This window comes from Phaseolus vulgaris, chromosome 4 (assembly GCF_051622355.1).
Source record: "Phaseolus vulgaris cultivar YP4 chromosome 4, ASM5162235v1, whole genome shotgun sequence".
Lineage (NCBI taxonomy): Eukaryota > Viridiplantae > Streptophyta > Magnoliopsida > Fabales > Fabaceae > Phaseolus > Phaseolus vulgaris.
In genome coordinates this window covers 14,991,001-15,004,192 of record NC_143501.1, presented here as the reverse complement: position 1 = coordinate 15,004,192, position 13,192 = coordinate 14,991,001, and the positions used below count along the sequence as shown (strand labels likewise).

The 13,192-nt window shown below is 34.0% G+C and overlaps 1 protein-coding gene across 2 annotated transcripts; it reads left to right on the top strand.

Annotated features, from left to right (window-relative positions):
* Nucleotides 1-4,530: 4,530 nt before the first annotated feature.
* Nucleotides 4,531-10,664, top strand: LOC137837324 (uncharacterized). Of its 2 annotated transcripts, XM_068646303.2 has the most exons (8): nt 4,531-4,736; nt 8,036-8,169; nt 8,244-8,300; nt 8,444-8,536; nt 8,851-8,929; nt 9,046-9,170; nt 9,621-9,764; nt 10,132-10,664. In XM_068646303.2, exons 2-8 carry the CDS (start codon nt 8,044-8,046, stop codon nt 10,366-10,368), a joined length of 861 nt encoding a protein of 286 aa, XP_068502404.1. In that variant the 5' UTR covers nt 4,531-4,736; nt 8,036-8,043; the 3' UTR covers nt 10,369-10,664. The 2 variants fall into 2 exon arrangements, with proteins under 2 accessions (XP_068502404.1, XP_090157626.1); XM_090301500.1 differs by lacking the exon at nt 8,444-8,536.
* The last annotated feature ends 2,528 nt before the right edge of the window (nt 10,665-13,192 follow it).

Here is a 13,192-nt window from a genome sequence, read left to right as displayed (position 1 = left end):
TGCAAAATTGAAAAGAAAACACCATTGAATGACTTGTAACCCAATTGGGAGAATAGGAGATGTGAGAAACATTAGAGGAGGTAGTCGTCAAGGAGAAACATCCTGAATATTCTTCTCTTGCTCTACTTGCTTGTAACAGTCATCATGTATGGCTAATTCTACGTTTTGGAGTTGGGAGTAATCTGTTCAAAATCTTATGTATTGAGGTGATATCTAAACATAATTAGGAATGGCAAAGCGGGGCGGGCCGTGCGGACCGGCCCGCGGCCCGCTGGTAAAAAACGAGAGGCAGACTGACCTTTTCAACCCGCTAACCGGCATTAGCCCGTCCTGCATTAGCCCGTGGCCCGCGCGGGCCAGCAACGGGGCGGGGCGGGCTGGCCCGCTAACCCGCAAGAAAAAAAATGGATGAAAATTTTTCTAAGGCGGCATCCAATGTTATTGAAATGGAAGAATATCAATAATGTTTATGTTTAATGTTTTTGAATTAATGTTTATGTTTATGTTTAATGTTTTGGAATTAGGTATTTTTAATGTTTTGGAAGTAGAAGAATAGTGATATTTGATATTTATCTTAATGTTTAATGTTTTGATGTTTGACTATGTTTGAAAAGGGAGAAAAAAAAATTTAGGTTTGATAGTAACAATTATATAGGTTTAATTTGACAATTTTTTAAGAACAAAATGTAAAAAAAAAAAAAGAACGCGGGTTGTCCCGCAAACCCGCAGGCCAGCTCTTATGCGGGGCGAGTCGGGAATTCTAGCCCGCAATAACTTTGCGGCGTGGGCCAACCCGCCCCGCATTTTTGCGAGCCAAACGCGGGGCGGGCTAGCCCACTTTGCCACCCCTAAACATAATATTATGTTCTTGATTGATTAGTATTATTGTTTTTTTATGTAATGCTTGGTTTACCATGATCTCGAATCTTAAATTTGATTGGAAAGTACTTCTAAGGTTCTGACCCAAACGATAATACATAACATATTTGAATGCTAGGAAAAGATTTGAAATGTTAATTGCTATCAATGTCTGATCTTAAGGATAAGTTGTTTTTATAATTATGCAAGGAATCGATATAAATGATTTTTATACAGGCATCAATATCAATCAAAGGACACAATATTGTCATGCTAATCAAAATACAAAAGACTGGGAAAGATGAAACTCAATCCTTATTTTTCCAATTGAAGCAACAAACTCTTTGACTTGTTTTCTTATTAATCATTGTCATCATAACAATTTTCAACAAACTTGTATTATTCTGTTTTATATTTAATGAATCTTTTACTAGAATATTCAATTGTTCCTTGTGGGTTCGATATCCGTCCTTAGGGACAAATTATTACTTCTGACAACGCAGTGCACTTGTTGTAAAATAGTCATCAGATGTCATAGTGAGAATCAAAGGGACCCATCTATTTTGTCTCATCCATCTGATGGGGAAGCTTGGAAGCATTATGATAGAATACATCCAGACTTTAGTCAAGACCCAAGAAATGTCAGATTATGTTTATGCGCATATGGGTTTAATCATTTTGGGTAGTATGGAAAAAGTTATTCTTGTTGGCCAGTTATCCTAACACCATACAACCTTCCACCTTCCATGTGCATGAAAAGGGAGTTTATGTTTTTGACAGTCTTAGTACTAGGTCCTTCAAATTCAAAGTATAAAATTGATGTCTTCTTGCAACCACCTATAGATGAGTTATGCACCTTGTGGACTGAAGGGATATTGACTTATGATGTGTCACTAAGGCAAAATTTTATGATGAAAGCTACTTTGATGTGGACAATTAATGACTTTCTAGCTTATTGCATGTTATCGGGTTGGACGACTTCTGGTAGACTTGCTTTTCCTATATGCATGGAAAGAACAAGGACATTCTATCTTAGTCATAGCCACAAGATATCCTTTTTCAATTATCATCGTCGGTTTCTTTCACCTGATCATCCATTTAGGAAGAATAAAAAGACATTCAAGAAGAAGTTTGTTGAGACCGATCCCCCTCCTCCACGTTTGTCCAGTCTTGAAATTTGGAGTAGGGTTGCACACATACTAGTTTGCATTGAATTACAAGAACAACAAAATATTTCTCAATATGGTATTAAACATAATTGGAAGAAACAAAGTATATTATGGAGGTTGCCATATTGGAAAACTCAACTTTTACGTCACAATATTGAAGTTATGCACACACAGAGAGAAATGTGTTCATGAATGTGTTTGACACTATGATGGATATCAAAGGAAAAACTAAGGACACAAACAAGACTCGATTGGATGTAGAACAAATATGCAATTGAAAAGAGCTAGAGTTGAAAGACATTGGTGGTGGAAAAGTTATCAAACCAAAAGCAACATATGCATTTACGAAATCCCAAAGAGTTTCTATTTCTAAATGGGTTAAAGAACTAAAGTTTCAGATGGATATGCTTCCAATTTGGGTATATGTGTTGATCTTAATCAAGGCAAGTTACATGGCAGGAAAAGTCATGATTGTCATGTGTTCATGCAACGATTGCTTCCAATTGCATATGACGAATTACCAAAATCAATTTGGAAAGTTCTCATTGAAATTAGTCTTTTCTTTAGAGAATTATGTTCGACAACACTAAATGTTGAACACCTAAGAGTTATGTAAGAAACTATTCCTATGTTATTGGGTAATTGGAACAAATATTTTCACCAAGCTTCTTTGATTCCACGAAACATCTTCCAATTCATCTACCTTATGAGGATAAAGTTGGTGATCCAGTTCAATATCGTTGTACTACACGTAGGAGAAACATAATAAATCCACTCTGATACCTTATGCTACCCTTATGTTATCCTAAGGATGAACCGCTCTGATACCTTTGGTAGAGTTCACTTACAATAATAGTGACCAAGCTAGCATAAGAATGGCTCATTTTGAGGCATTGTATGGAAGAAAGTGCAAGACACCTCAGTGCTGGTTTCAGGATGGTGAGAGTGTGTTAATTGGACCAGAATTAATACAACAAACCAATGAGAAAGTCAAAAATGATTCAGGAAAGATTGAAAACATCTCTCAACAGGTAAAAATCTTATGCATATCAAAGAAGAAGACCTTTAGAATTCTATGTGGGTGAGCATGTCTTTTTGAGGGTTACACCATTCACTAGTGTAGGAAGAACACTCAAATCCAAGAAATTGACTCCTAAATTCATAGGACCTTATCAAATTCTCAAGAGAATAGGTCCTTTGGCTTATGAAATTGCTTTGCCTCCTCCCTTAGCTCATATTCACAATATTTTCCAAAATTTGTCATTTGAAGTGAAGCCAATCAAAATTTTAGATTCACAAGTGAAACAACATCGTGGAAGAAGTATTCTCATGGTGAAAGTATTGTGGGATCTCATCTATGGAGATTCCACTTGGGAAATTGAAGAGGAGATATGAACATCATACCCTAATCTCTTTATTGGTAAATTCATTTTCGAGAACAAATTTTTTTGTAGTTGGAGATAATGTAACAACGTGAAAGAAACACGGTCAGTTCTTCTTCCTTATTTCTTTCTCCATCTCTCCCAACTTCTATTATCTTCATTCTCTCCTAATTTTCTCTCCCAATTTTCATCTATTTTAGAATCTTATCGCACCACGTTGTAGTTGAAGAGTTAAGGAACATTTATACCCGATCATATTTTTAAACAGAGTAAGTTCATTTTTGCTCCAAAGATCCTTTATTGAGAAATTGAATAATTGAGAAATTGATCAATGTAATTTGATTTTCTCTTTTGATTTAATTGTATATTATAAATTTTATTTTCACTAGCTTACCATTGCTTTTCTTGGTGTGTTGTGAACTGCGATGACGGTACCATGTACACGAGCAAATGATCATATAAGTGTGCCAGGGGGTCTGGAAGGCTTTAGGATGTTGTTTTGAAACTTATATTGTAAATATTTGTATTTCTATAAGCTCTAATAATGTATTAGAAATGTTTTGAAAAACTCTAAGCTTGTATAAAAATATGTAGAACTTGTATTGTAATAGTTAGATGTGTTTTTGGGATGTTCAATTTAAAAATTAAATTATTCTTTCTTTAAAGTAATTATGACTTATATATTATACATAAAATTTAAATTTAATGATTTATTTAAAAATTTAGTAAGAAAACTATTAATATTTAGATTTTTTATATATATTTATTTCATGTAAATAATAAACTTTTTAATATTAAAACTGAAGCAAAATAAAAAAATATAATTTAAATTTATTATTTTTAAATATTTTTTCCTTGAAATAAGTAATAAGATGTATTTATAAATATATTTTATAATTTTACTTCTAAATATAATATATATGATTATTTTTTGTAAATAAAATTTAACTCTATTGGTTGAATATTATTTAAGTAAAAGAAATAATTTCAAAATTTGACAATCGGAAACCGAATTCTAATGTGTTTTTATAATTTTTTTGACAAATAAGTTTTTTTTTTTGGAAAAAAGTTTCAATCAAAGTTGCAATTTAAGAAAAATAAAATAAAAAAAAGTAAAAAACATAGGAAAAAAAAAAAAGAACCGATGAAGCTGCTTCTTACCCTACTGAGTAGAGACGCGTGATTGGCATGCCAAAGGCAAAGCTGCAGTGGTCGTGACCTTGGCGCGCCTCACTTCACTGTGTCTTCTAGCCGTTTCCATTTTCACTTTTCTAACTCCCAAGCCACCAATTTAGAGACCCCAAATTCTCATATTTCAATACCAAAGGTAAGAGCTTCCTCAACTCTATTCCCACTTGCTTTGGTTTCTTTTTCTCATGTTCTTACGACCCTTCAGATTTTCAATTGCTTCGTTAATTAAGTTCCCATTTTTAATTTTCCATCAACTGGGTTTTTCTTAATTGATATCATTTTAGGCAAACATATTGTTAGTTACTGTTGCCTGAGGATGGAAAGTTCATGGTGTGGTGGTTCTCAGTGTTTCTAGATTTAATTTTCTTTTTAGGCTTGTATTATGTAGGGATTAAAGCAAACCTTAGGCCCTAACTTCGTTACAGCTGCAGATATTGGACAACATGTTCAATAATAGAATAATCATCAGATTCAGTTGAATAGCTGTTTCAAAGCTCGCCTACTAGTTACTTTCTGAACTATTTTGGCTATTTTAGCTAGTTAGATAGGCACCTGAACCAGAAAGTATCTGGGGCATGTGTTTGACAGAAGGGGCAGTCCTTTGAGGTCCCAAATCCTTCTGTCATGCCATTGATTACACTGTGAATTTGATGTTAGGATCACACCATTAGATATAAAACCAGAAAGTTTTTTATTCTTTTGCTTATTAGCATTTGGGATATTTCCCTTTGCATTGCCTTGTTGGTCCATTACTTCTGGATTCTGTGTGCTGGATTTATTATCATAGCTCCTGAGGGACTGTTTTAGTCAATGTGAAATATGTTATATTCATTAACATGTCAGTTATTGGGCTTAATTATAGTGTTTGATATAGTGGAATGCATGCTAGATGTTATACATTTTTGTGTTAATTTGAATGCTTGTGACAATAACGTGGTTTTGTTAGTGCTTATATTTTCTGTTATTAGTTATGCTTTTTTCAAGGTGGTTTCTCTTTTTCCTTTTTTTTTATCTGCTGTAGTTTTGCTAACACCTCATTTTTTTCTTGAGGTTACTTAGGAAAGCCATTTTCGTCTTTAAATGCTTTGTAAATATTATGATGATTGGTTTCAGGCATTCTAATTTAAAATTAAAGTTTTGAAGAAAAATCAGGCTTTATAAGTAGTGTATTCTGTATTATTGAGTGCTTGTAATGTGACATACTAGTGCTCCTCAAAACTCAGGTCCCTTGGTATTGGATCTGTTTGGTAGTTTTGATTTGGGACCTATTTGATTGGTTATGTGATGTGTAAACATAAATAAGAAAATAATGTTAGTTAGTTACTCCTAATAGCTGTTGGATATCTGCCAATTAATAATGCAGGACTATCTATTTTAGACATACTGAATGTAGACTGAGACTGAATGATAATAATAGAAGGGCAGTGCACAATTCTTTGATCTATGTGTTTCTCTCTTTTTCCCCTCAATACCTCTATTTTGTTTTCTTCTCTCTTACCCTCTTTCTTATTCTGTATTTCTATTTCTTTCTCTTTCCCTACTAAATCATTATTATAATTTATGGTTGGAGACCAATTATATGTTTTGGCTAGTAACTCTAATTCTTGGGTTAGAAAGTAGCTGTTAGAACACATAGCTATATGTTTTTTTAATCACCTGCTTATAGGAAGAGACTATGTTTTGTTGGATCGAGCGCTTACCATTAGACGAAAAGCTATAGCTGATAGTTAGGACACAACTCTTTCTACTTATGAACGTAACAACCTAAGCGCCACGATTCTATTGTGACATGGCCAACATGACCTATATTACGGGACAATTGACGCACTCTGCAACATGTCTGTGTGTTGGAAATAGGAACATTTAATGTTTATTATCTTTCCAAGTAATTCAATTCATGTTGGCATAAACAAGGTTGTCAAAGTCGAGAGTTATGTAAATTCGTGGTTGCTTTGTAAACTCATAAGAGTTTACTTTGTATAAAAAATATTAAAATACCTATAAATAACATAATAATTTAATATTATATGATGCTATAAATAATTTTTTATATTTTTTACTGTAATATTATCATTATTATTAGCAAGAGGGAGGCCTAATAGTCCAACATAGTAAGAGAGGAGTAAAAATGAAAAAGCTAAAACCCTAATAAGTTGTGTCGCCAACCCTAAAACTGTAGCAAAGAAAGGAAATGGGAGTAGTGAGATGGCAAAGTGTGGAGGAGAATAAAAAACACAAAACGGAGAAGAGTGGAGAAGGCACCAAGAAAGATTTGTTGGTGCGATAGGCAAACACAACATCTACTCCCAAAACAAACAAAAACGTGCAAGAGAGAACTAGTGAACCATGAAATTGTTCCCTAGGTGCATTTTGCATATACCGTAAGCTAGAAACAAACAAATTCAGTGTCATAGTAGGGTAATTTCTAATGTCCAGCCGAGCTCGCTGAATTGCCTCTAAACTCGTGATTTTCCACGAGTTTAGTTGAGTTTGCTCGAGTTTACTCAAGCCCACTAAAAAATGATTCCATCTGCAAGTTAAAGTTTACGTGTAGACTCACGATTTTGATAACCATGGGCATAGATCAATGTACCCTAGGTTATCTCCATTGCAAGCGTTATTGCTTGAAGCCTTGGAGTATTATTTTTTTTGGCTCTCACTATGTCACATTATAAGACCCCATTTTAATAATATTTTTCTTTGAACTTGTTGGAGAAGGGTTGTTTTTAAGACTCAATATTTTAAATTTCATGTTATATCTCAGCTCATTCCAATGGAGGAGTTTTATAAGATCCAAGTTTTAAACATATGACCCAAGGTATAACCCCTTTAATGGAGATGCCTTTAGGAAGTTGTGATGATTTAATTGTTTTCTTGAAAATGGTAGTTATTATATATTGTCTTTCAAATCGCTTTTGTTATAAATAAATCAATTTGCTGAGTGCGAAAGACATAAGTGTATAAGAGAATATTTCTTCTCAATTTTTCTCACATTGTATTAGAGCTCTTGATCTAAGGAAGGCTTTGCTTCCACAAAAGAATTGTTCATCAACATGGGGCTCTTGAAGCTATCAAAATTTTCTGACAACTATCAGAAATTTCTAGTGACTTTTCCAACAACTTTTCCGGTGAATTTGACCTTATCCTTAAGTTGATGTGGGTTCTTTAACACCCGCCTCCCCTTACGCTGAGGATTGGACATCTCGAGTGTGGGACTAAGGGTGAAACCGATAGCAGATGACACGAGGCCCAACACCTTTCTAGTATAGGTTCTAATACCATCTTAGAAAGTGCGCTTAAGCCTAACTCAACCTTACAAAATCTACTTATTAAGATGAGGTTTGCCTCCAGTTATATACTATAAATTGACTTTATCTCTAGTAGATGTGGGATCTCCAACAGTCATAAAGTTTCTCAAAACTCTTGCATTTGTAGGAGAAGGAATGGTGGGTTTATCACTGGGAGAAAAGCATTTTATCCAAGGTGGCATTGCTCAAGATCTTCGTTGTGATGGTAGAAAAAGATTGGCATATCGACCAATATCTGTTGAAACTGGAGTGATTCCCCAGGTAATGCTTTAATTAGTTGGGATTTGGAAGGGTATTCTGATGTGCATTAAATTGATAAACTAACTGCATTGTAGGCAAATGGTTCAGCAAGAATCAGAATGGGTGCTACAGATGTCATTGCCAGTGTTAAGGTTGGTTAAAAATTAAATGTTCGGACTGATATTGTATTTCTTGACTTGAAAGTAGTAATATTATTATGTTTGATACTATAAACGATTTGTTTAGAAACATTGGTTATTTTACTAAACATTATATATTGGCTACACAAGTACAGGCTGAGCTTGGAAGGCCAAGCTTATTGCTACCTGACAAAGGAAAAGTCTCTATATATATTGATTGCAGTTCAACTGCAGAGCCAGCTTTTGAGGTTTCATATTCTGTTGCTTTTTTCCTTCTCTTTATTTAGTGAAGTCATCCATGTATTATGGTTTTCTTCATGTTATTGATCTTAAAGTACCATGAACATTGATAGAAAAACAAATAAGTAAATTCTTGAAAGCTTTAGTTAAAGTTAAACAGTGCTTTAGATTAATAAGCTTTAGATTTTCTTCAATAATAGTGTTTTGACTGTTTGTTAATATTGCTTTTCTATTTATCATTTTTGTTCTGTAAATGCCTTTTAATGCTTAAAATAACTATTCTTTTTTTGATACTCCATATCTCTCTCTGGTTTGTATATAGGGTAGAGGAGGTGATGAGTTGGCAGCAGAACTGTCAAATGCTCTTCAAGACTGTCTTTTGGGTGGTAAAAGTGGAGCAGGTCTATTTTCCCCCTAGAGTGAAGATTATGCTTACTAACATATACTTTCCTTTCCAAGTTCTTGCCGCTCTTTAGTATAGCTGTTGAGCTCTTTACTCTAGCTTTTCCCCTTTCAGGTGCTGGAATTGATCTCTCGTCCCTTATTATTGTCGAAGGAAAAATTTGTTGGGATCTGTACATTGATGGGCTTGTTGTTAGTTCAGATGGAAATTTGCTGGATGCTCTTGGTGCTGCCATTAAGGTAAAACATCAACGGATTACTAGAAATGCTTGAAAAGATGATCATGATGGATTTCTAGCTAAAATAATTAGCATTTCAGACATCATCCTCTAATTGTGAGGTCAATTTTCACCAATGTTTAGTCTTAAGTTTTCTTGTTCAATTCTCATAATTTAGCGATTGATGTTACAAACATGATATTTGACTTTGGGGGGTTTAACCGTCTTATCATGGAAGTTGTTAAAAATGGTTTGCCCAAAACTTTTTTCTATTGGTTTCATTAATCTACTATTGAAAACATCTTACTAGTTTGTTTTCTTTATTCTTTATAATACCCCTAACAAATCTGCGATCAATTTCATGACGGTTTTCCAGATGGATTTCCTTAATATCATGATGTTGATAAAGCAAACCTATTTTCAGAATTAACTGGAAATGCCACAATGCAGCTAACATCTATTATTCATTTAGGCTGCTTTGAGTAATACGGGTATTCCAAGGGTCCAAGTTGCTGCTGGAACATCAAATGATGAGCAACCAGAAGTTGACGTAAGTGATGAGGAGTTTCTGCAGTTTGACACATCTGGAGTCCCTGTCATAGTTACACTGACTAAGGTAAGATACAAGTGTCATCTTGTCTTCCTAAATTAAAGGTGACAAATTAGGCAATCAGTCCTGATCGGGTTGCTGGCCATAGTAGGCCAAACAAAACAAAGACCTGAATTCAATTCAAATCTCTTAAATGAAGCTAAAAAACAGTTAAAGCCCCTTTTTTCAAGTTTTTGGCTGCTTTTTGCAAGTTAAGCCCAAAGAACCAGAATTAATTCGTTGAAAATACTTGTGTCTAATTTTGACTCAAAATTTAAAACCAAGCTTTGTATTTCATTAGGTAGGTTTGGGCTGGTTAGCTCCACACATTTTTCCACTTCTTAACTTAGATTGATCATATTTATGATAACTTCATGCCATCTTTGCTTTCTAGGTTGGGAGGCACTATATTGTGGATGCAACATCAGAAGAGGAATCACAAATGAGCTCTGCTGTTTCAATCTCAGTTAATAGGCAAGGTTACATCTGTGGTATAACCAAACGTGGAGGTGTAGGGCTGGATCCTAGCATCATTCTTGATATGATATCTGTGGCTAAGCATGTAAGCGAGCAAGTAATAAACAAATTGGATTCAGAAATAGCTTCTGCAGAAGCTGAAGAGGAGTCATGACACACAAGAACTAAGTGATAACTAGGGTGTACCGTATAATTTAATCATCTTAGACAAAATTTTGTAACTTGGCAATTGAGTAGCAGTATGTGGTCGGGACTTTGAGATGGTTGTTTGATGTCATGCAAAGTTTTTAAGTTGCACTGACAGTTGCATTGTGACATTAATGACTGACATGGTTCGCTATATTTGACTCAAGTTTGTAAAAGCAAGGTTATGTATGCATTTGCAATAGTCAACAACGGAATTGTAAATGTCAATACTAGGTGATATGGATCAAGATTTAAATTTTGGCACCTTTTGCTTTCATACTTTAGCTTATATGTAATTTTAGTTTCTTTAGTTCTAATTTGTTGTGTATTGGAATTAGAGGTGTCAAAATGAGTTTGACTCCATATGCTGATACCAAATTTCGTTAAACAAGTTGCATTAGAACGGATTTAAAAGTATATATGTAAGTACTAAAATGTTTTAATTTTGAGATATAAAGTTATGCAATCCTAGTTTGCATCTTCAATGTAGAACCTCTTTTTCATTATTTTTTATTTGAATATCTTTTACTGATGATGAATAATATTGTGGAAGCATGGAGAATTGGAGAAATTTTAGAAGGAATGGAAATTATGATGGTAAATTTAAGTGATGTTTAGTTTGAGGTTGGTCAATACTATAGGAGGAGTTTAGAAAATTGTCTAATAAGAAAACAACTTTAGGGAGAACTTTGAATAAGTAGAAGTGTCTCAAAATTTGGACAACATTTTATTACTTAAATCAAAGTTAAAATCATGTACAAGAGACCATTATTTATAAAAGAAAGTCTCTCAAAACCTTTCAAATGAGAGTGTGACAAGTGTCACCACCTTATTGCTGCAAATCCTCTTTATTGGGAGTGTGACAAGTGGCATGTCTTAATTGGAGTAAAATCCTCTCCATTGAGAAGAGGACATGTAAACCCTTATGCCTTCTTTGCCAACATTTCTAATTGCACCCCTTTTTTACTATTTTACACCCTACCTTCTTTTCTATTTACACCCTACTCTACTTTGACCCAAAATATATGGTCTAATACTTACTAACTACTCTTTACAATTTTTACAAGGTTAAGAAGAAGAAAAAGACTTTACAGTCAAGATGATCTTTTTCACTTTCAAAGAAAACAGTATTATTTTCAAGCAAAGGTATGAAAGAACTATTTGTGATGACATCCCAGATTTTTCTATCTATAGAATCAACAAAAAATTTCATTCTTATATACCACAGTTGATAGCTCACACCACAGAATAAACGTGGTCTATTGATAGAAGCTTCCTCCCCAAAAGGCAACTTGTCAGCCATTAAAACAAATTTAAAAAACAAATTTGAAAAATAGAACTTGAAAAAATTTCAAGAACCTAGCTCTTGATGCCAATAGTAAGAATTAATAACCTTAACAAGAGGGGGAGTGAATTGTTTAAGGGAAGTTTTTTGAAAATACTGGCTAAGAATGAAGATTAATAATGATTTACAGATCAAGGAATCAAATCGGCAAAGAAAACAAAATTATTAAAACTGTTATTAGAAAAATAACCAGTTGAAAATACATTTTAACCAATTGTTTATGGCAGCAGAGATAAAATCACAAGTCAAACAAATTTTAAATGAGTGAGAGAGAGAGAAGATCACACAAACAATTATATTGGTTCACTCCTTACCAGAGCTACATCCAGTCCCCTGAAAACCACTGGGTATTCACTAGGTAACCAACAACAAATTACAACACACTACAACCTCAAAGAGGTGATTTTGACCACTCAAGAACACACACACCCTCTTTGACTTCACACACACAATCAGAACAACCCTCTAACCTTATAAATACACAATTTACAAGAATTCAAACTAAGGAACAATTACAAGAGAATATTGAACAGATTACACCTGATTATAGGAAATCACATTTGCTCCTAATCCACTATTTAACCAAAGCACAACTCAAGGCAATCTTGCTTTCTTGAATCCAAATTTTCACTAAAAAATCCTTTCTGAATCTCTTTTCTCTATCTTGAAATAGGAAGGGTAATCACAGCTTTATAGCTCATCAAAATAGCCGTTTTAATAAGTTAAACATTAGCCAAAACAGTTTGTAAATAACTGAACAAATTTAACAATTTTATGAAAAGCTGTTAAGAAATTCAAAAATCAATCGGTTAAAATGTCGATTTAACCGGTTGAATTGGTTTTGATAGTTAAGCCAACCAAAACCAAATCATTTCAAAAACCCTTCACATAGGCTGAGGAAACACAACCGATTAAAACGAGAAATCAACAAATTGTTTTTCACTTAGCTTTGAAAAACATTTTTCCTTTTTAAAACCAGATTGATTCAGTTGTGAATTGATTAGGAGTGGATCTAGCAAATTCTAAACTACCTATAACTAAACCCTAAACACATCAACAAAGTCTTCAAGCTGTCTTCATGGATTTGGAGGCATCAAAGCTTCATTTTCAACACAAACTGCCCAACGCAGTTTGTTAAGAAAAGTTGCACGATGCACCGATGATGGCTCTTCTTTTTTGTTGTGGCCAACCGAGACAAAGCATTGGCCCTTGCGTAATCCTCCCTTCGGATATGCTCCAATGGTACCCTATTAAATCGAGAGATAAGGTTCAAGACCGTATGATAATACCTTTGTAGAAAAGGTTCGTTGACCTCAAAATCTCCCTTTATTTGGTCGATAACCAGCTGGGAATCTCTCTTGCATATCCAATCACGAGCTCCCATGTCATATGCTAAGTTTAGGCCTGCCAAGATGACTTCATACTCATCTTGGTTATTCATAGCTTT

Excerpts from the sequence above, each read along its gene's own strand:
- LOC137837324 (XM_068646303.2), top strand. The coding sequence starts at position 8,044 with ATGGTGGGTTTATCACTGGGAGAAAAGCATTTTATCCAAGGTGGCATT. Across the intron at positions 8,170-8,243 it reads AAACTGGAGTGATTCCCCAG|GCAAATGGTTCAGCAAGAAT; the intron begins GTAATGCTTTAA and ends ACTGCATTGTAG. Across the intron at positions 8,537-8,850 it reads CTGCAGAGCCAGCTTTTGAG|GGTAGAGGAGGTGATGAGTT; the intron begins GTTTCATATTCT and ends GTTTGTATATAG.